This window comes from Pagrus major, chromosome 16 (genome assembly GCF_040436345.1).
Source record: "Pagrus major chromosome 16, Pma_NU_1.0".
Classification (NCBI taxonomy): Eukaryota; Metazoa; Chordata; class Actinopteri; order Spariformes; family Sparidae; genus Pagrus; species Pagrus major.
Genome location: NC_133230.1, coordinates 3479952 through 3503418, shown reverse-complemented (window position 1 = coordinate 3503418; position 23467 = coordinate 3479952). Strand labels below are relative to the sequence as shown.

Sequence of the window (23467 nt, the reverse complement as noted above, 5' to 3'; positions counted from 1 at the left end):
TTGATCATCCAGAGGTTTCTCATGAAGCATCTGTACGTTGTACATTCTGTTCCTGGTGTTTTTTTATGAACGCAGCACTTTTAAAGACCTCTCTTGCTATAACTGTTTAAAAATTTAGTTAAAACGTCTACATCGCCGTCATCATCACCTGTTGTTGAAACGTGGAGTTCATTTTTACTGAACAGATATGAAACCTCCCGCTCCGTTACCGTCTGTGTTGTACAAACGCTCCTCTGTTTGCTCGACACTCTTACTGAACATTAAAACATTTTTTCCTGGTAGCGATCCAATCACGGCGTCCCTAAAAGCAAATAAAAAACCCCAGACATCTTCAATTATTAACCAAATCGATTTATTATGCATGAACAAATCCCTTCCTGCCTCTGTCACGCAGACACGCACACACACACACCCAACATTTAAATACATGACGTGGTGGGAAATTTCGCCATAGCTCGCTTTGTTGTTGCACATGCTTTTTTTTTAATAAAATGACAGATAATATTTACAGGATAAGCAACGTCTCCGGAGGAAGAAAAGAGAAAAAAAAAAAGAAGAAGAACAGCTCCCGGTCCCGCCCTGCAGCACTTTGCAACGCTCCTATCTTTTTTTTTTTTCTTTTGTTTGTTTTCTTTTTTGGAAATTCACCCACGTTTAAAAAGAAACGAAAAGAAACACAAACCATGGGGGTGGGGGGGGGGTTTGGCCAATACGACATAGCATTATACATATATGGAGTTCATCAACTACATAAATATGGCAGTAACACTGAGTAATTCATACGGTCTATTTACAAAGTTTGTGATGTGGGGAAATCGTACAGTCTGTGCGTGGACGACTGACAGAACGCATGCCTTCTTTTAAAGTCTGGGGGACCGACACCTCCATCCATCCCTCCGCTCGCCTCCTCTGTTAGCACGGTCAGGACTGACGCAACGAACAAAATAAGGCACAATTAATACTTGGACCATTTTTCAGGGGAATCTACAGACTTTGCAGCTGGCTTGTGAGGCATGTAAACAATTGAGTCGATTGATTAGGACTGCCTTATCACCTTCCCTTTGTATTCCCGATCAGTGATTCAGTCCGTCTGATGTGATTCAAAACAAGATTCATATGGCAAGGACCTTTTTAAAAACCCCCGAACCCAGCCGGAAAAACAAACAAACAAACAAAACAAAACAAAATAAACAAAACTCCTCTCCCGCCCGCCCGCCTTCCCTCTATGCTACTCAACAAATACAATCACATGGTGACAAACAAAGAAAACTAGTAGTGCATACACTACAAACACAACAGGAAAATGCGACGCTCCCGCCAATTTCCACAGCGCTGCTTTTCTCTCGGGCCGCAGCGCCGCCCTCTCGACAAGGGGTGAAAATGATTCGAACAAAAAAAAAAAAGAAAACAGAACTGATTGATTAAGTGATTGATGAGCTGTCCCGAAGCTTGAAGCAGTTTCAGTTTGCGATGTGACTGAACCAAAGATAAAAAAAAGAGAGAGAGAGAAAAATCCGTTTTTCCCCGTCCCCGATCCACTGATCATCTTTTCTGATCATCTCCCGACTACCTCTGATCAACTTCCACCCAGCGCTCAGCGGCGACCACGATGACCACACGTTCCCCCCTCTGGAGACTAAAAGATTTTGTGGTTTTTTGTTTTCAAATACACCTAATGGCACAAACCCCGAACTCTCTCCCTGCCCCAGACGTGTTTTCTGTCGTTTAAAAGAGCCCCCCCTTCGTCGAAGGGTTTTTCCGATCGCTTTTCTGTTGGTGGTGATCTTCGCAGGATGAAGAGGGAGGGAGGTCTGGGCGACTTGAGTCCTGCCCTTCCAGAACAGCCACGGCACCGGACAGATTTCGGGAGGTGAAGAGTTTGGGGTGGGGAGGTGGGGAGGCGGGGGCGGGAGAAAGGAGTGGCAGGTAGATCGATGGGGCAGGAGGAGGAAGAGGAGGAGGTCTGGGGGCGGTCTGTCGCAGCTGTGTGGGGCTCCAGGCTTTGGTCGGTGTGATGGAACCGCTCAGTCGTGCTTCAGGTGGTCCTTTATGTCCTCCTCGTCCGTGTACTCCGACGGCTCGTCTCCGGGCTTCAGCAACCTCCCGACGTAATCGTATTTTTCTGGAAGATATCGAGGAAATGTTGCGTTAAAAGCGCTGCAATAACAGTTTTTCATAATGCTTTCATTGTTTCGACACGACAGCTTCTTAAATGTGAATGTTTGCTGCTTTTCTTTGACATTTCTAACAGTCATTGAAGAGTCTTTGGGTTTTGGACTGTTGATTTGGGCTCTTTGACGTTTTTTAGACTAAATAATTAGTCATGAAAATAAGTTTGTTGCAGCTCTCGGAGGAGTGACGTCCTTTAAGGACCTGCGACTACTTTTACGTTGGAGTTTAGATAGTTAGCTGTGATTTTTGCCTGATTTGCTGGTTTTCTTTCTCCTCCATGTAGAGCTGAAACTGTGATTTTTCTCATATAATCACTTGATCTACAAAACATTAACGACAGAAAGAAAGAGAGAAAGGTTGGACAAAATAAGACATTTGAAACAGTCACCTTCAGTTCTGGGAGTTTGTGATGGATATATTAAAAGTCCACAGACGTGAACTGGGACTTTAAATCTGGTTGTTGTCTGTTAGCATGTTGTTGTTGTTGTTTAGATGATCCTCTTGAACAAATGTTTTTTGTCGTTTGCATTAACGGTTTTTGTTCTGTGGGTTTTTATTTCCCGGGTTTTGATCATCAGGGTCGGGTCTGTGACCGCTGAGCTTTTAAGGATGAATGAATTGAACCATTTGCACTAATCCTAAAGTCCAAATACCAAAAGATATTTAATTCTGATTTTCTTTGCTTACTACTAAACATCAGGCAGGACTCTGGCCTCAGTGAACAACATGCTGCGAGTAATCTACCGACATCTTCTTTCATGATTTAATCAGCCGACGTTTTGGGAAGCGCCAACTCGCGAAGCTGCCCAGTCGAGCTTTAACCGTGTTATTTGTATCAAGCCGACCGGCTGTGAGGTCCAGAGAGAGACGTGTTGTTTAAGTACGTTACCGAGACGGGTTTCGCTCCAGAATCAGACGCCCACGAGTGAAAAAAGTACACGTGAGCTCTGAGAAACAGTTTTAAATGAGATGCTGTAACAGAATCTGAAGCTGTTTTACATTCACACTTTGACACATAAGAAGGTCTGTTTCCTTCCAGTTTCAGCTTCCTGTGCTAACTGATTTTCAGCAGAAGATATTTTTAGTTTAGTTTAGTTCAGCTGCACCTGCAGGATGAAGTCTCTCTTTTCTTTTATTAGATGATTCGTGAGTGATTAAGCGTCCAATTATTTCCTCAGTTGTTTGATCGATGTATAAAACATCAGCTGGGTTTGTACAGATGTTTGTCCGACGTCTTCTCATCTCGATATTCAGGTGTTACCTTCACATCTCTGACTCTTTCCTTGTGTTTTCAGCTGAACAACACTCTGATTTTTACTTTGTATCCTTCTTTATCGTGCAGATAACCAAACAGAAATGATGCGCTGCAGTATAAAACATTACTTCTGGACATTTTCATACTTTTTGTCGGCTGCACAGTGAAACTGAAGACTTGCAGTACGTTCTTCCTCTGAATATAAAGTCTGTGTTCTGGCCGGCAGCTTTAAATTCTCCTGATTTAATAACAGAAATCACTTTGTTCAAACACGCAGGACACAGGGACACACTGTGCTTTGACCCGACTAAATATGCAGAGACATGCGATGAACACGGTGGATGCGTCTGTGAAATCTGAGCCCAATCGATGTCCTGCGGAGCGTTATCTCTGGCGACATCAGGAATGAAGCTTTACCCATGAACTGCATCTCCCACTCCCTCACGCTCTCCATCTGTACAGCGTTGAGGTCCGACAGGTCGTCGTACTCGTCCCTCAGGGCGTCTTTCTCCAGGCAGAAGGTGGCCAGGCCTCTCGAAGCATCCCGACCCGCGAAAATGCCGTAAGGACCATCTGAGGAAGAAACACAACACACAGGATTAGTAAGATTCTGTCTTTATCGTCCAATCCGACAGGTTAACGATCACTCGGGTCCAGTCCAACAACAAGTTAACCCTTAGCGATTAGCTCGACCGGCGTCATGTGACCGCTGCTGCTGCTCCACATTAAAAGCCTCCAGAGCTGCCAGTAAAGTAAACCACTTGAACGCAGCGTGGATACAGTGAGTTCACACACAGACTTCAGGCTCCACAGAAAATCAGACAAGCTGCTCTTTTTCTGAACGACTCTCGAGGGTGACTAAGCAGAAATTTCTCTCAATAAGATGTTTTCACTGGAGCCGGAGGATGTTTTAATATACGGGACGCAAGATCGTCTCGGTCTCAGGAGGGCCGTCGACACGGTCTCAAAGAGGTTTTCATTTACATTAGAGGTAACGCAGAGCGGCAGTAATTAGTCCATTAATCCATTAATCCATTAGTCGACTGTCACAAAATTAAATCAGCAACACTTTTGATTAAACATTCACAGTTTCCAGCTGCTCACGTGTGATGATTTGTTCTTTTATTGCCCTTTTTATCAACTGAATGAAGGAAATAATCTGCAAATTAATCAAGATAAACATAGAAAATACAGTAATAAACCCTCTGATCTTTGAAAATGAACATTAATGCCTCTACCTGCTACGTAACAACACCCACACTTCTATGGATCGTTTCCTAATACGGCCCGATCAATACTAAACGTGTGATGCCAATACTGATACTGATATTTGAGAATATGCTGGAAATTTTAACTTTTTTCAGGCCTGTTTTACCCCAAAACACATCTCAGACATTTGTGCATTTGTTTATTGATTAATCGATTAGTCGTTGGTCTATAAAATGTCAGAAATTAAGCCGAAGGTGACGTCCTCTAATGTTTTTTAGTGTCCACAACCCAAAGAGATTCAGTTTTCTGTCACAGAGGAGGAAACTATTCACTCAAACTGATTAATCGATTATCAAAATGGTTGGCTGTTAATCTAATGATTGATTAACAGCTGCAGCTCTACTGCAGATTCTTGTTATTGCTTCTCATCCACTGACGCACGATGTGGTTAAATCTGCTTCTAGCTAACAGCTGATTTATCGACACCGGCTCGTCCGCTGGTCTGGCTCTGGTTTTAGTGTTTTCTAAATAAAGTCTACTTTCTCCGCTAACAGAAAGCAACAGTAGCTAACGTTAAGTTTAGAAACTGATCGCTGAAGACCCACAGAGCCTCTTCAGGTCCGGCAAATTAACTCAGATCTTTCACACTGAAGATGAACGTTAAGATTAATATTGCAGTGTCGGTGTTTCTCCGATGTCGTGCAGCCGCGTCATCGATAAGCAGGAACTGATCTGATGTACAAGTTTAAGTACACAGATACTTAGAGATGCCCTGAGTTATACAAAAAAGCAATCAAACTGCAGTTATTGTCACTGATTTCACTGATAAACACATGATTTTGAGGTCAGGGCGTCTCTGTAGCTCGTTGTGACATATTTTTACCTTCATCAGCTCCACTGAGCTGACGACTAAGACTCTGCATCGATCAGTAGATCTCAACACATTGTGAATATGATATTTCATTGTGCAACGCTGCTCCTTCCTTTCTGTTGTCCTGTTGTGCAACTTGTAAGAATGACAAGGACAAACTGAATTAAAACGTCTTGTGAGTTTAAGTGCATTAGAGGAGGATTTAACAAAGAGCGCCGTGTTAACATAACTTACACGATGCTGAGAAATGTATCCGACTGTCGGCGCTCTCGACATTCAGTCTGATCGTAAATCTCGTGAGCGTCGCCTCGGGGCTCCCCTCGACTTCTCCCACCGTTTTAAATCCGTCGCCGTCTTCCAGATGAACATCATCTGACCGGCATGTGAAAACTCTGCAGGCGCCTCAGGTTCTTCTAATTGTGCAACAAGAGAGAAAACACACTCCGGTCCAGTGTTCAAACGGCCGGCCATAAAGCCGCGAAGCCTTATCGCCTCGGAGATTAGATGTGCTGCCACCTTGCACAACTTCAGAGCGAGTTTACAGCGACAGCAGCGCACGGATGTTTTTATTTCACCGTCTCTTATTAGAATCAACAAAAGAGGAAATTGCTGAGCCTGAATGATGTGTGATGAGCCCGAGCGTCAGCTGTACATGACAGCTCCACACGGACCGGGCTGGAAAGTACAGCTCAGGTTTATAATAATGACAAATGCACATGTTCGCTGAGGCCCAGCTGCTCATCTTGTCCGAGCAACAGAGCTGCAGCCAACAGCAGAGTGGTGTATCAACAGAAAAGGAGTTGTCAGTTAATATTTCAGCCCATTTTTCATTAATTATGCTTTCAAAAAGCGATGTTAACATGCCCCCAGCCTCCCCCGGTGTAAATCACACCTGTGATTTTGATAATCGATCAATCGTTTATCATTTTTCAAGCAAAAATGTCAACGAATGTCTGAAATGTGAAGGTTTGCTGTGTTTTGAGCTGCTGGCCGGACAAAAGAAGCAATTTAAGGAGGTGACTTTGAGCTCTGGTTAATCGTAGCGAACACTTTATCACACTTATAATATTCGCTAGTTTCAGGCGCCGACGAGCGAACAAACTCTCACTTTTTAGAAGCTAAACTGAGAAAATGTTTTGTGTTTTTTTTTAGTCGTAACTGTGCTGATATGAAACTGATGCACCGATGTCATTTTGGACAATAAAGTTTATTATTAAAACTGTAAAACATCCCGATTAGGGCTGCAGCAACATACTGTTTCCAAGGTACGCCGTGGTTGAAAACTTTGGCGGTTATCATACCGATAAATAAATATGATAAGTGCACAACACTGTGTACTGCAGTGTCTTCATGATGTCCTGTGTTGTATAAGAAGAAGGATAAAAGTAAATGTTTGCAAACAGACAAGCTGCAAATCTCACTTTCAGGAGCTTAACACAGAAAATGTTGCATATTTTTCCTTCATAACTGAACTTAAACAAGCCAAACGTTACTTTTCACACTACTATTCGTGTCATATACGTCCCCTGCTGTGAACCACACTATGTAACATATGGTGGGTGTCTCTGCACCTGTGTGTCATAATAACGTGGTGAGCTGGATCAGATCCGCAGCTTGGCTCGCTGCTGTCGGTGTAAAATAGCAGACGTGACACTTGAGGCTGCTGGGAATGTGTTTGAATAATTATAGGCCTGGTTCATCACAGAGTTGATGGGTGAGTCAGCCAAGCCGGAGACAATGTGGAGAAGCAGGCTAGCCTAGTAACCTTGTTTCTCAGGCTCAAACAGACTCACCTGTGGGGACTGAAATGCAGTATTTACTCTGCATATTTGCCAACACGAGCTGCATTTTAACTTTGCACAGCTAGCAAGGGGGCTAAAAACACCCATTTCCACGCTAAGCTAAGCCTCCACATCCTCCACCCAGCAGAATATAGCAAAACTATTATAATTCAAGATTAAAAGTTTGGTGCAAAGCTCCTAATATTCATGCATGTTGAGTCCCCATCAGTGTAAACAAGCGGCGGCTGCAGACCAGACACCCAGACAGTGCAGCGTCTCCATGCTAGCAGGCTAACACTAGCAAGCTAGCTCGTTAAAATCCTGCACTTTAGCCCCGACAGAGGAACTTAAATTAAAAATAAAGTTGCCCACGTTGAGCGTGCGGGGATGTAAAGTTCAGAGGCGGTCAAACATCCACCGCGACAGTCACGACCTCCGGGGCGCAGCGCTAGTTAGCTCGCAGCTAGCATCCCATTCAATAACATGGACAAAGCCACGGAGCTAGCTAGCTTAAGCTAACCACAACGGTTTGCGCCCAAATTTTTGTTCAGGACAACTCACCACAAGCGCGGACGTGTCACGCCAGCTCACCCCGGCTTTGTCAAGTGCCGAACTCACCTTTACCGTAAAACTTTTTGCCGCTGGTCACGTCGAAAACTTTCATGTTGACGGCCATCAGGATGCGCGGGTTCTGGAGTCCGTCGTACTCCCGCAACTGCTCCAGAGTGAAGTCCCGTCTCCTCATCTTGGGAAGCGCCGAGGCCTCGTCGCCCCGGGCCGCGTCGGAGACGAGCCGCCTGCCCCACCGCCGGTACGCCGCCAGACAGACCGCCGCCACCAGAACCAGAATGCCGATATTCAGCAACATCGCGCCGAGGCCGAGCCCGTCCGACTCGTCCGCCGCCGCCTGCCCGCCGCTTGTGTCGACTGGTCCGCTCGAACTGTCTCCATCGTCCGCCATACTGCTCGGTTAGCGCCTACCCGCCCCTGGCCCGCTGCTGCGTTCACGGCCCGTCGGGAATAGCAGGAACCACTAGTTGAGCGAAACGTGTTGTCACATCGTGTTCTTGTTCCTTGGTGCAATGGAAGAAAAAAAATTTTTTAAAAAACACCGTCCCATCACATGGCATGACATTTCATCAGCAGGAAGCTTTTTGGAGACAAAGTGACATTTTGCATGTCAACAAAAGTCCAAAATCCAAAGATATCGTCTTCTGTCTCACTGTTTACTATTACAAAGTCTAAAAAAAAGAAACATTTGAGAAGCAGGAACCAATTATATTTTTAATTTAAATTACTTATTTGACTATAAAACTCCTTGTCAGCTAGTTAATTGATTATTTGCCAATAAGCCTACATTTAAAACTTGTTTATTGAAATCAATACCCCACTGTTTCCCCCAACTGTCCTAAAATTTCATCATAGTGAGCAAAAAAATACTTTAAGTGACATCGGTTGTATTTGCAGATAACATAAACTAAGATAAGATAAAATAGGTTGTGCAGGGACACCAAGGGATATAAGGGGGATATAATACAGGAATTGTATATTTGTATCTATTGTATTTCTCTAAATACACACACATCAGAAAATATAAATTTAATATTTAAAATTTGGTTGAATTTGAACAAAAACGCACCAGAGACCTTTTAAAGACAGAAGAGCACCTGAAAGCCCCATAAAGATCCACATCTTATTCAGGTTTCAGATTTACGAGGGGCACCTGAAGGAGGCAAAACACCCGCCCACCTCTGCTCTAAGTTGAGACTTTGTGCGTTGCTGCTTTTTGTCCCTCTGCGGGACCCGTAGTGTCACAAACTGCCATTTAAATGCAATAAAACAACATAAAACCCACAAATTTAAACACTTTACACACTTCTTCACATGTTTACTGACTGGTTGTCTGTTTCCTCATCTGTTAGTGTCACGTTTCTTAAATATTAAGTCATTTCTATCACAATAAATGACATTTTTCCTTTAAATAAGACATTGTTTTGCTGTTTTTAATCTCAAATGCTTCACTGGATGTTTTATTATAGTGTCTCTGGTGTTTACCCAACACTTTCTCCTGTTCCCCCCGTGACGCTGTTATCTGTACGCTATTTGCACACTTTATGTCAACACCTTTTCCTCTGTGCTGCTTGTTTACTCCGTCAGAGATAAGCACTCGATGGTACTTTAGATTTACAATCGACCGAGATCCTCAGGCGGCTTTTGATCTGAGTGACGAGACGCCCTCAGCTGTTGTTGGGAGCAAAAACCTGCTGATCAGGCTCGATGAGTCGCCCTCAGCAACACCAGAGAATATCAGAAAGGTACGGGAGAGAGAAAGTAGGACAGATCACACAGACGCGTTCATACAATCAACTGTTATTTTATATTTTTTTGCATTTTACAATTCAAGACTCAAGGCATTAACATGCATCGCTTTAACCTAGAACACACTCAAAAAAAAAAAGAAACCACACTACCGATAAAACAAATCACTTCTTAAAATCAAGAGAATAAATTGAATAGCAAATGATTTTTTATAGTATTTACATTTTTTTTCTTTAAATTCAACTCTAAAAACCTCTTCCGTCGATAAAGTAAAAGGAAAGTTAAACGATTTTAAGTGCTCTAGAGCACTAAGCCTCAAACATAATACGAAGTAAACTTCAAGCTAAGATATATATACTGTAGTTTCATGATGCTAGCTTCACACCCATAATCCAGCAGAAACATTTCCTTTATTATCATATTCGATAGCAGAAGAAGCCAATAAAAACTGCAATGATTACCTAAGACTATTCCATTAAAATCAAGTACAAGGAGAAATAAAAACAAGAATAAAACAATAAATTATACTAACTCTGGGTGTAAAACGGGACTTAAAGCTCCCCAGATTTAATTTGTCATCATTTCTGCAGGTTTTAAATTAAAAAACCAGCGCGATAGTTTAGCCGCGACGCCCCGTCAGTCCGACTTTGAGGGCGACGTGTGTTAAAAGGAGCAGCAGCCTCGGGGGGGGGTCGGTCCTTCACAAATTTACGACTGCAGCTGTCAAACTTGATTGTCACGATAATAAAAATAAAAACAAAAAATAAACGGAAGATGTTAATGAAAAACCTGCGAGTGGTGTCAGTTTTTTTTAAAACCCCCCGAATAATTAAATCGGAAGACTTTCGAGAGCGGATTTAGGGTTATTTCATCACCGGCCGCCCTCCTGGTGGTCACGTTAAGGCACACAAGAATCGAGATCTTGGCAAACTAGAATCACAGTTCAACAGGCTGAGCGCTCGTCTGTCGTACGAGATTGTGTCGAAGAGTTTTTGGCATCCGAGAGAATAAAAAGGCTAAAATGCAGGGAATGCATTTTTTTTTTGTTTTTTTTTGTGTGTGTTGTTTTTGTAAACGTTAGGAGCTGTCAGGCGCGCAGATTCAAGCTCACTGCCTACGCTTTGCTTGCTTGCTTGCTTGCTTGGCTTTAAAATGAAATGCACAGATAAAAACAATCAAATTAAGTCAACCACGCTCAGTCGCTCTCCAAACCCAAACAGTTTGCAGCTGAAAGAGCGAACGCTGAGCTCAGAGCTGCTGCTGCCGCCGCCGCCGCCGCCGCTGCACCGCCTCGCTCTGCATCTCTTCTATCCAACGCCCACACCTGCAGGAGGGAGGGCTTCATTTATTTGGTGCAGCACTTTCCTTCTTCGCAGCTCCGGGCTCGGCGGTCTTCTTCCCCTGGGAGGCGGCGGCGGATGTTTTCTGGGTGTTTTCTTTGGGTGTGTCTTTCTGTGCAGCAGCAGCAGCAGCAGCAGCGGCGGTGGAGGATTTGGAGGCCTGCGTGGGTTTTGAGGTAGAGTTGGAAGGATGTCGCCGACGCCTTCCTTCATCCCCGGCCGAGGATGAGTGACGTCTCCTCCTGCCTCCCTCCTCTCCCATCGGGGGCTGCGGACACAAAGGTCAGAGGTCAGAAGTCGTTACCTCTTGTTTGAGCAACATGTCGATAAATTCAAGCATCGTTTGGGGCGCTCACCACCACCCTGAAGTCCTCCAGGTTCTTGAACTGGGAGAGGTGTTCCTGCAGCTTTGGGTCGATGGGCTGGTTCTTTATCTTAGAGTATTTCAGGAAGGCCCAGAACTTCTCCAGCCCGTACAGCTGACCTGGAGGAGCGGAAACAGCACAGAGCACAAGTCGTTCAATGGAAAAATGTTTGCATTGAGAGTCGCACCAATATTTCACTTATTCTCTCCTCCTTAAATAACACACATGCAATACTTTTTGCCTACGATGATCGTGAAGTGAAAATCTGATATCGTGACTCTGAACTCATGCAGACAGTAAATATGTTGCAGGGACTAAAGGACTGCTGCAGACTATTCAGCGGAGGTGACGGCGTCGCCCGTCTCCACCTTGTGAGTCTGTGCGTGTCCTGGAGAAACCTTTGGTCGCAGCAACACCCACAGAAGCTTTGCCAAGTGTTAATGTGTCTGCAGCTCAGCGTCACAACTGTACGAGACGCGGTGATGAAACTTTACAGGTGTGACGCTGAGATCTCAACGATGGCAGAGATAAAATCAATTTCCCTCACACTTGAGTTCATTAATTAACCTCTCTGGTTATGACTCATGAGTAAAGTATCAGGGCGGCGACTGTGGCCACACATTTTTTGTTTAGTCTTCAGCGTCTCATCTCTGCGAGCGACCAGCCTCCAGTCTGAGGAGGAGGAGGAGGACTGAATGGGCAACATTTAACTGAACACCAAAATAACTCAGCTGGAAATAAGAGGCTGAAGGCTTCACTGGCAATCCTCCATTCTGCTTCACTGGGTCACTCGCTGCGTGTTGAAATCGTTTGAGAAATCGACTTTAATCCTTTTTTTTTTTTCTCTCTCTCTCTTTTCACACAACGACACGTTCAGATTTAGAGCCGAGCGTCCGCAGAGTGAACTTTTAAGTCGGGTCAAGAAGGTTTACGGGATAAATGTAGCAATTATTTAAGCTGTATGTCAACGTTTACTGAATGTTTATTAGAGCTCTACCGTAGCTTACATTTATGACCAAAGACTATAATAAACACTTAGAAATCTCCTTACATGGGTTATAAAACATATTAATGTTGCTGTAGGACTTTTTCTTTGAGTTATAAAGAACTAAATAAAGATTGATCGAGTGTCTGTTTAGATTTCAAACACAGCCGATGTTTAATTTCCTGAAACTCTCACTTATCTTTTATTCCCGACATCACCTCTCTTGTTATAGTGTCTACACTGTAACCGTGCAGTGTCATGAACATTTTCTGGTTTTACCTTCTTTTCCCAGAGTCTTTTATTACACAAGTATCTGTATTTTGTGGTTATTGGTGCAGCTTTTGGTTGCTAAAACTGAAAATATGGTAAGAGTGAGCAGTTATGTGATTTTATTCTGAAAACCAGTGGAAATGGGAGGTGATATTTGGGACTTGTGTGCTTTTTTTTGATGTTATTACCTTTCTCAAAGTCTCTGAGGGTCTCTTCTTGAAAGTCCTTGAAGAGATCTAACCTGAATCTCTTCTCCAAACCGTAGCTGTAGTATCTGAAGAGACACTCCAGTCCGTACCTGCAGAGAGAAAACAAATATTCACCTGAACTCCGACGGCGACAAGTAAACAAATGAGCTTCTAGACACAAGTATGTTCACATGGCCTCAGCTCATCTTTACTGTAACACCTGTTTTCCCACCTGTACCTCCCAACACTTCAAACTTTGTCTCACAGGATTATTAATGATTTATGAAGCTGTCAAAGGATCCGGACGGACGAGTCGACAGGTTTTCAGTCAAATTAAGTCGATGTCAGCTGCCGCTTAAAAAGCTGACGGGGTTGTTTGCCAACACACCCTGAAACTTCATCGAGTCCCACTTCAACACGCAGCGCAGACGCCTACTTATTTAGACAAGAACGTGGCTTTGGCAGGTGAGTGGAGTCGCCTCTGGCAGACGCACAACAATGCTTCAGCGAGGTCGCCTCCCCTGTTAACCCTCTGCTGCCGGCAGGCCAACGCTGAGGGATCATCAATTAGTCAAGTTTACACAGAGGACACTGCGACTAAAGTGCTCCTCTTTCTTTACCATGTTCTGGTGATTTGAAGAAGAACGAAACTACAACTAAGTCTGACTGTCGACCCGCTCGGACACATCATAACTCCTCCAGCTCACTCAGCTGTTAGCATTTACACGTTTAATGGCTCTCTGTCAACAGCTGGCAGCGAGACGACTCCGAGTCGAGCCGTCTCCACAGCAACATGATGATGAGGATGACATAAAAACCGTGTGTAGGCATCATGACTGACAGCTCAATCACCTGTTGTTTTCTTTGGCGTCTTCCAGCGCGTACTGTTTGAACTCCTCGTACATCTTCCTGTTGAAGTTGTCTCTCAGGAAAAAGGACCAGAACCTGAACAGAGTGTTCATCTCCTGAGACATGCCGACCCCCAACCGTTTCCTCTCTGAAACGCACAAAAACCAGCCTCGTGTCTTTAATATACAGAAGATTTAAACACACGTACCATATCATCTGTTTAGTGTTGTGAACTTTACCGTTTAGGCACCGTCGGCGGTACTTGTGGTACCCCTGCTGGGTGAAGCCGTTGTCTTTCAGCAGCTCGTGTGATGGATGCCAGAACTTGGGCAGAGACTGAGGGGTGCAGCCGTAACTCCCTGTCAGCGGGGCTCCTTCTGACGGAGACGCGTTGGAGCTGCTGTAGGAGGACGGAGGAGGAGAGAGGACGTTTGAGCGACGAGGCCCCAATAAATGTATATTTGTATTTATTGTATCCATTAAAGCTTGATCAAGGTCTGTAGTCTGTAGTCTAAACCAGCTGAATTGGTCGGCTAGCAGAAAATAAACAACAATTTTTACCAACAAGTGGTCGTTTGTGTCATTTATTATGGAAAGAAGCCAAATATTTACTGGTTCAAGCCTCTCGAACATGAGGACTCGCTGCTCTTCTCTCTTTTTTCCTTGCAAATTAAATATTTTGGGTGTAGAGAACTCGATTTTAAATAACTCAGGCCAAGAATAACTTGTTCAGCAGGAATTAATAAAATCGTTTGTGGCTCTCTGAAGCATTTTTAGCTCCTTGTTTGGTTAAAAAGGTGACTGTTACTACAGAGAAGTAAATAAAAGGTCAAAGCAGAAGAATCAAAACAAAGAGATGACGGATAACGATAACGAAGAACAGGTAACGGACTGAAAGTGGGAAGTGACCAGTTTGTGTTCTTGTTTCCAAGTTTATAACTGAAACAACATCTTTTACTGAATGTTTTTCGAGCAGACGGACCTGATGGATGCAGAGCGCGGCCGGTGTTCACGGGAGTCCATCACCCAGCCGATGTGGGCTTCCTGAGGAGGGTTCGAACTGTGGCTGGTTTTCTTCTTCCTCGGCGTCTAGAAAACAACAACAGGAATTAAATCGATCACCCCGATAACAGACATACTGGGAATTCAGTGCAGAGTTTGCATTACTGATGGTTTGTTATAGTTTAGAGACAGATGCTAGATAATCTAACAAATGATCGGTCTGTTTCCGATCTCGAAATAATATTTATAAAGACTTTTTGTAAGTTGACGGCTCAGTGTTGATAAAACGAGGCCTTTAGACACCCCCACGAAAAAAAAGAGAGAAGTGTTTACAAAAGCTTGTTTGACTCAGCGACTATGTAAACAAACACGCATGCAAAACAGGTAACAGTCCAACAGTCTGCCTGCAGTTCGAGCTCAAACTGAAATGTGTGCAGGTTACTGTACCATGCAAAACAAGAAACAAATCGGGTAACATCAAGACTTAAATGCAAAGAGAGACTCGGACGTCAACACAAACATAAAGTAGAGAGTACAGCGTCGACGCCAGACCTGAAGTATTGATCTGCATGTGACTGGGGATTCACTCCTGCAATAGCAACTGGACGCACTCACCTGTCCGTCGATGGTGCCGCTCTCCTTCATGACGGGGTAGAAGCGGGGCGTCTTGTTCGGGTCCTGGCGTCCGGGGGTGCGAGGCGTTCTGGGGGTTCGGGGTTGGTGAGCGTGGGGAGACTCCGGGACCGTTGTAGGCAGAGAGCGGGCCAAATCTGCTCCGCTGTCCACTGAGAAAACACACAGACAACATCATTAATATTCAGACAACAAGATTATTTTCTTATCGTTATGGTTACACAACATGGACGTGACGGTATTTGGACTGAAACCCGGACAACGTACTGAACTGTAACAACATTTTGATTTGTTTTAATGTCTTAAAGTCTTAATATTTGTACCCAGGACGTCTTTTGATACCGAGTGTTGAGCTTTATAAAAGAATATGAACGTGTTTAACTACTAAACCAACAAATGTGTGAATCTAAGAAAAGTAAAAAACAAAAAAAAGTAAAAGAAAGAAAGAGAAAATATTACAAATGAGGTTGAAATGCAGAAAGCAGCAAACAGGAAGCTGCTCGGCTCACGTGAAACCGACTTCACAGCAGCTCCACAAAACCCACCTGGCATGGGAGGAGGCGGGATGTCCTGGTTCTGGTCGACGGGCATTTTGGGGGCGAGAGTTTCGAACTCATCTTGAGTGATGACGTTCAGCTTCTTGAAGCTCTCCACTTCCTGCTGGGGGAAACACAAACGGTGAAAAAACGAGCAGCAGAAGAAGAGTTCAGCTTCCTTCCTGTGAAGAAAAACAATCTTTAATCTGCAATATTACAAAAAAGCAGCACTGTGGAGAGTAAAAGTCAAATATGTTATTTATTTTCTGTAATTCAACTTAATAAACCTGAAAAAATGATGTAAAATACACATGAAGAAGCGTATAAAAGGAAAATCAGCTCACTTTACATTTCTCAATGAGCTGAGCCTCGTGTACGATCGGATCTTGAATTAATTTATCATCTGGTCGGACCAATCAATTTCTTTCCCATATTATTTATGTAATTGTCCTTTTTAACGTCTCTGACTTAGTTATCACCCCCCTTTTATTTTGAAAACACACAAACATAATGACGATAACAGACTTTAATACCTTGTAAAGCTGCAATTTATCGATAAGTTGATCAAAAGAAAATTAACAGCCGACTATTTCGATCATCTTTTCAATCAATACTGTCAAACATTTGCTTCTTAAACGTGAAGATTTGCTGCTTTTCTTCGCCATTTTTGACGCTAAATCATCAGTATTTGGGTTTTTGACTGTTGGTTGGACAAAAGAACAAGTTTTTGATATAATATAGACAAAAAGATCAATCAATCTATTGTGAAACTAATCAGTAGTTGTAGCCTTAATCCTTTAATGTGAAAAGAAGAGATAAAAGAGGTGGTGCCGGGAGGGTAAACTCTATTTTCAGTTTATTTTATTTCATCTGAGCTTTTCTTCTGCGTCTTTGTGTAGAAAAAACTCAACAGCGACACAACACAACCAACATTAAAGCACTCCTGCAGCTCCTCTCAGATACGAGGCGTCTAACGCTCGACCCTCTGCGGCCGCCGCTGGCTGTTTGAACTGATAACACGACGGCGACATGGTGGTAAAAACACTTGATGTGCCAGCGGCTGCCGCCGCGTCAGCGTCAGTGTCAGTGTGTGACACACCGCAGATGTGAAGCAGACTTCGAACTTTTACACGTCAGCGTCACAGGAGGAGAAATCAGGTGACCTTGGCATGTGTGTGTTCAGGCGTGACTTTTCCCACATGTGGCGACATTACTGACGACCTTTAACCGAGAACGAGCTGAAAAACTGACCGTCGACTGAACTTCTTTCATTCGGCCTTCGAACTGTTGTTGGTGCGACTGTTGTTTACTCGAGTCCTGCTGAGTGTACAGATGTGTGTGGTTGTGAGTCTCTGTATGCTTTGAGTGTGTGTGTCTGTACTTTTGACAGTTTTTATTGTGATTTCTCTTTTACATTATTTTTATTTTATGTTGTTGTTGTATACTTGTTTACTTTTCAGAGTAAGATTAATGTAAAACACACAATAACCTGTGGTAATATCAGGCTTTAAGTCGTACTTGTATCATTTTCTTTTCACTTTTTTCAGTTTTTATGTTGCGTTTTCTTATTTCAACCCCCTCGAGTGTTTTATTTGTAATATTATTTATACTTAAAACATTTTTTGAGGGCAGAACGTGAACTTTTCCTTCAGTACTTTGCATGTTAGTATTTGTTTGCTTTAGTAAACTGCATGAAAACTTTTTAATCACTACCATCAAATCTCTGCTGATGAGTTAAAACCACTGACAAATGATCAATATTTGATCTTCACTGATCTGTTTGTTCTGTTTTATTGTCCTGAGGTTTGGACCTCAGTGAGGCGGACAGCGTTGAGGTGGCGGACCTGAGGTTACCGTCACTGTTGGCTATCAAAGGTCATGAATACTTGGCTCCTTTTTTTTCCTGCAGACCTCTGACCCGACACCGTCCGTCCACAAACACCTCATCAGGCTGCAACTCAATAGACTCTCGTTTGAAGGAGATCTGAAGTGTCTCGTCAACATCTAACCAGCACTGCATGACAGACAAGCGTCACCCTGTTCCCTTTTATCATCTAATAAATATTCTTACTAGAGGGTGCTTGTACTCGTAGGCCTCAACGCTCCGCTCAAGATGCAGCTTACATCCATGTCCGCCCGGTCTCGTATAATACAGCCCATGGGGCGAAGACTTTGGAAGAATTTTAAATGGACAACCCGAAAACACAACGCCTCCTTCAAAGGCTATCGCAGGCTTGGAGGCATAAGAACGGAGGATGTTGGTGCACGACAGCGTCCGACAGAAACGGCAAACAGATTAGCTGTGACAGCAACGACAACACCAGCAGCTTTCCTTAAATATCAAGAGATTTTCAGAACAGAACAGAACAACAGGAGGTCGCTGCTATCAGCCGATCGATCTCATGAATTATACCTTAAATTCAAAATGTTTGCACAGTTAATTGTTTTCAACGTTCACCTCACACTTCCTGAACTAATGCTGTACTTTAGTTCGACTTCCACCTCAAAGAAGCAACAACAAAGTGTTCAAGTGCTGATAAAATCTAATATAATCACTGCTAATTAAAAGGTAAGCACGACCATTCGACACTGTTTATACTGTCACTGATGTAACGTTAGAGCGATCCCGTATTACTACATAATTTTGTAATTAAATAAGATTACGTAACGGTGTGTAATCTACAGACGGTGTTCCTGCAGACGAGGCATCTCTTCTAAAAAGCAGGTCACTCGATTCTGGCAGCAGCTGCATGACTGACACACACAGACACACACACAGACACACACACACACAGTCTGCAGGCTTGTATAGTGGGCGATAAATACTCGTTTATTTCCGTCCCCTGTACAGTGGGAGATTTAACAGCTCTGTCACAAAGTCCCGGTGTCAAAGTGCTCAGAGCGCCGGGAGGGCTGAGCTTTAACGAGGCAGCCGAAACCTGAAACTGTGGAGAAAGAATAATTCCCTACACGAGTCTTTGTGAGAAATCATTTAATTGTTTTTATTGACGGCGTTAAAAGGCACAATGTCAACATTCTGCCGGCACAGAGGTCAATGGTCCAGAAAATGACTGACCTACTTTTCCGCCCCCAGGATCAAATGTCAGGTCCCTCAACAGACTCGTCTGCTGCCTCTTGTGAGATATCGTGTTTTTCAGCTCAATGATTCAACTTCGGGGTTTTAAAATCCCAACAGTGTGTGAACATTTGTGCTAAACGACAGAACATTTAGCACAAGAAAAGGGATTTCTGGATAGAAATGGTTGAGTTTGGTCTGCACGCCGGTAAACACTGAAAAAATCTGAATCTGCAAAGTAACCAGTAACTTAAGTTTTCAAATAAATGCAGTGGAGTGGAAGAATTAATTATGACAGCAAGATTCAGCTCCAAATATCAGTTATCGGTCTCTTTGATTACTGATAATTGGTATCGGCTCTGAAAAAAACATATCGGGTGATCACTAATATTCAGCCCTTTCTTTTCTGGGTCAACTGAAGTCCAGGGTGACATTTTAAAATGTTCTCCAGGGAGGTCGCCAATAAAACGTACAAAACAGCCGTTGTCTAAGTTGCCTTTTAAGTTATCATGTTGCAAACGTTATAACGTGATACTGATCCTTCGTCAAGAAAATATCTTCCCCCCGTCGATCATTGTTCATGGCTGCAGTGAAGCAGGGAACTCAAAATGATACGTTTTCCAGTTTTCTGGAAATGTTTCAGAGTCTGAAAGTGTACGATCACAGCATGAGGACCGTCGATTATGGAAAATGAAAGTGTGGCGCTCTCAGCGTGCTGTGTTGTTTGTATCCAGCAGCTCCGCTGTGGACAGAGTTTCTCTCCTTTGACCCGCTGGCACGGCTCGAGCATTCAGCGGTTTTCGCGAGGGGGGCAGCGAATTCAATAACAGGAAGTGAATCATGATAAAGAAATGCCAAAAGACTAAAAACAATCTGACTTTTACTGGCTGTTGGACAGCCGGAGCTCCGGGGTTTAAGTAGCTGGCACTCATCAGTCATTACTCTTTGTTCTGACTCGACAGGAATTATTATTTTACGCTTCATTATTTATCACGTCACAGGTGTTGACGCTGAAAATATCTGAATAATTGATGATGGGGTCAGAAGGTGACGCTTGGATGGACACCAGGTTTTATCTTCTGCTGTCTCCATTTAAGTCTGTTTCTCCTGGGTGGAAGACGAATTTCCCTTCTTGGACAGTAACTTTAACTTTAACTGCAGAAAAACTTGTAATTATCATGAAACATGAGCTTGTTTTTTTTTCCTTTTCTGTGAACGGTGCAATGATTTAAAGACCCACATGCTCAGACACGACTTGATGTATGTGTGTTGCATGTTGGTTTAAGTACAGGTTGTTCTTCGGCTCACTGTAACAGACCTGCTCATACATGTCATGTTCCCCACGGCGATATATTTTTAATTAACTGTCAATCCAAAGAGAGATAAAATACTGAATTCAAGTCTTTTACACTTCAGTGAAGAAGAGTCTGTCAAGTAGAGTAAAAAGCAGCAAGTTCAAGCACTTTCAAGGTGCCTAAACCAACAATTTCCAGACTTTTGAATGACTTATAAATGCAATAGCGTAAAAAATACCCACAACAATCAAAGTACATTGTCACTTTGCTTATTCAACCAGCTGTTTATATCAAATTTGACTATATGCTTTGATTTAAAATACTTTGCTACGCCGAGTTTTGGAGTTAAAATGTCAAATATACAGATTTTGGAGTCCAAACTTCCAAGAAATTGACAGTAGAGACTAAGATTCAGATGTAGTGGCTTCAACTCGAGCTTCAGAAGCTCTCTAGTCCATCATTCATTTGTAAAAATTCAAATTCTTCTACTTGAGACACTTTTCTCCTTGTTTTTCTTACCTTGGTGCACTCGACCGTCTCCTCTCCCTTCCACAGGTCCTGTTCGTAGTAGAAGAGCCCGTCGTTGATGGCTTTGGCCAGGTCCGTGGTGATCTTGGCTCGGGACTCGTGGTTTCCCGTCCGGTCGCCTCCGGGGTGTTTGCGGATATAGGGAGGGGTCTGCGTGACGATAAGGATCTTGTTTACGTCTTGGTCGTCCATCTCGTAGTCTGAGTCGTCCTCGTCTGACCAGTCGGTGAACCTGTTCTTCCTGGGCGCCATCTGCTCCATCTCCTCATCGAACAGGAAGTCCAGCTCCTCCTGGTCGGGCTCGGCCTGCGGAGGAGCCTGGTGGCTGCGTGGAGACGTCTCGCTGCGCTCCTGGACGACAGAGTGACGAACAGAAGTTAACAAATGAACTGTGAAGAGGAGATTAAACCACAGGAGAGGATGATGACAGAGAGGATTTTTGGAAATCTGCTAAGTCGTGTCCTCGCAGAGAGTTAGATGAGAAGATCTTGTGTTTTGGGTTCAAGGTTAAACTTTAATTGCAGGAAAAGGGATCGTGGATATTACAACAATCATCATCGTGTTTCGTGGCATCAAGTGCTTTAACTCAACTGAGCCTCCAATTTGGACAATCAAAATCAAACGCAGAAATGTCAGTAAAGACTTGTTTTAGTAATTAGACCGTTCAGAAATTAGCAGAGACGGAGAAGGTAGAAACGACAGAGGAGAAGAGGTGATGAGCAAGTGAGAGCAGGAAAGTACTCAACTGCAGAGGGGAGGTGTTCAGGTTGGAGCGCTGAGGGAGGAGAGGAGCTGACAACACACACATCATCACTGACATGCTGCAGGCGAAGGGCGGAGGACAGAAATGGAGACGAACAACAGGAAAGGTGAAAGATGGAGGACATTAGAAGGATGAAATGTAATGAAACACAGAAAAAAAGGAGGATGGAGGGGATGAAAATATGACGCTAGAACTTGTAGGTTAAGTTTTTCCACCTTTGCTTTTCCGGAGGGCTGTCGGTGGCGTTTCTCCACCTGGATCCAGGCGTCGGGGTCGAGTTTCTGGGCGTCTTTGGAGGCGTCTGTGGCGGGGGGGAGTGACTCCTGGCTGGAGGAGGTGGGATCAGCCGAGTCCTGAGGCTCAGCGGACTCATCGGGAGTCTTCTTCACAGGCGATGAAGCTGAAAGGCCCAAAACATCGCGCTCAGACTACCTTCAGCACGGCTTTAACAATCACACATCTCACTGTCGGCTCGCGTTTAGCCACAGAGGTGCTAAAGACAAGAGATCTCAACACTGCAGAAGAGTCTGCGTCTCTAAACTTTGTCTACAATACATACAAGTAAAGAGGAAGAGGGGAAGTTTATGTGAGCGTGTTGTTTTTATGAAGCCCAGCAGGTATCAGAGGTCACATCTTTGTTATGAGCTACTGACCGGAGTTTGTTGAGCTGAGCGTCTGACGAGGGACGAACTCGGGACAGTTGATGAGCTGGGAGAAGTCGGTCCGAGGGGAGCCCACGATCGTTGGCGTGGGGATGGGCCAGCGCTCCGGGTCGACCTTACAGCGGACCTTGTCGTCCACCAGCTCCACCTCTTTGCTGCTCTTCAGAGCCTGGAGAGCAAGATGTATTAACACCAGGACCAATACATCTTCTTTTAGTCTAACATGAGCGGTCAACAGGCGCACTCTTGAACTTATTAACGATGAGATATTACCTCCATGATGAGGTTGATGTCCATGGTGAGGGCCTGCACTCTGTGGAAGCTGGCGATGAGGGAGATGGGGAGGAAGCCCTGCGCATCCATCTTTCTCCTCAGGAAGAAGTCTCGCTCCAGGTTGTGGAGGCTGAAGTAGTACTCACTGGAGGAGGACGTCAAAAACATCAACCAATCAGGAACATATCTATATCCATATCTGAGGGATTATTACAAAAAAATGTGCAGATATCTGAATTTTTCACTTCAAAATATGAGTATCGGCATCGGCCTCGAGTATCAGTCGGGCTCTGATTACAACAAAGGAAAATAAGAAACTTTTGTGGCGATTCAAGTGCACTTGAACGCACCACCAAGTTCCTCTGTCTTTGCCTTACGTGTGAAACTGTTTATATACAAAGATTTACTTCAGAGACGCAGTCACCCAATTAAATATCTGCCCGTATTTGGCACTTGGCAGGAAACAGTATAATAAAACATCGATCTCAGGACGTTCTGGATCAATAACGGATCATTGAAACGACTGAAATCTATTTTTTAAACCCATCTTCAATCATCTAATCAATCATTCACTGATTATTAATCAGGAGGTTTAATATTAAGAGCTCATCGACAATAGAGAAATCTACTTGTGTAAAACCGTCACACTATAAATCTTCTAAACGCTCCTGTAAGCCACAATAAAGGCAGAATCTTCTGACCCAAAAACCAAATCTGTGGTTGGAGAAGGCCTCTGTCTATTACTTGTCACACCACTTACAAGTCACCACAACACAAACACACACACACACAGACACACACAGACACACACACACGTCTGTGCGTCGCTCAGCCTGCAGGCAGCGTGCACTCGCTGTGGAGTAACGTCGGCTGAGCGAGCAGCCTGAATAACACCGAGGGAGACGAGAGAGGAGAAGACAAGAATGTCTCCCCCACCTCCTCCCCTCCCCCGTCTCCCCTCGCCCTCCTCCCCGAAAGGTTTTTTTTTTTTTTTACATTTCCTCGCTCGGCCCTGCGTATAATAATTCATCTCCTGTCCCCTCGGAGGCACTCAGACTATATTTAGGCGTCCACCTCACCCTCCGCTATTCTGAG

The 23467-nt window shown here is 43.9% G+C and overlaps 2 protein-coding genes across 8 annotated transcripts in view; both read right to left on the bottom strand.

Moving 5' to 3' along the window:
• Positions 1-330: 330 nt before the first annotated feature.
• pgrmc2 (progesterone receptor membrane component 2) lies at positions 331-8299 on the bottom strand. Its single transcript, XM_073483687.1, has 3 exons — positions 7907-8299; positions 3845-4000; positions 331-2122 (listed from the first exon to the last, which is right to left on the bottom strand). Exons 1-3 carry the CDS (start codon positions 8247-8249, stop codon positions 2025-2027), a joined length of 597 nt encoding a protein of 198 aa, XP_073339788.1. The 5' UTR covers positions 8250-8299; the 3' UTR covers positions 331-2024.
• A 1347-nt stretch (positions 8300-9646) lies between these two features.
• Positions 9647-23467, bottom strand: part of larp1b (La ribonucleoprotein 1B) — a 24976-nt gene continuing 11155 nt past the window's right edge. For 4 of the 7 annotated variants that reach the window (XM_073482984.1, XM_073482990.1, XM_073482986.1 and 1 more), the window contains 13 exons: positions 22373-22517; positions 22091-22268; positions 21653-21837; positions 21421-21495; positions 20666-21025; positions 15785-15899; positions 15222-15391; positions 14587-14693; positions 13844-14004; positions 13608-13752; positions 12756-12865; positions 11304-11431; positions 9647-11215 (listed from right to left, as the gene is read on the bottom strand). In XM_073482984.1, the coding sequence (XP_073339085.1) occupies positions 10949-11215; positions 11304-11431; positions 12756-12865; positions 13608-13752; positions 13844-14004; positions 14587-14693; positions 15222-15391; positions 15785-15899; positions 20666-21025; positions 21421-21495; positions 21653-21837; positions 22091-22268; positions 22373-22517 (2146 nt within the window). In that variant the 3' untranslated portion in view covers positions 9647-10948. The remainder of the gene's footprint in view (positions 11216-11303; positions 11432-12755; positions 12866-13607; positions 13753-13843; positions 14005-14586; positions 14694-15221; positions 15392-15784; positions 15900-20665; positions 21026-21420; positions 21496-21652; positions 21838-22090; positions 22269-22372; positions 22518-23467) is intronic. The other 3 variants (XM_073482985.1, XM_073482988.1, XM_073482989.1) reach the window with 3 other exon arrangements.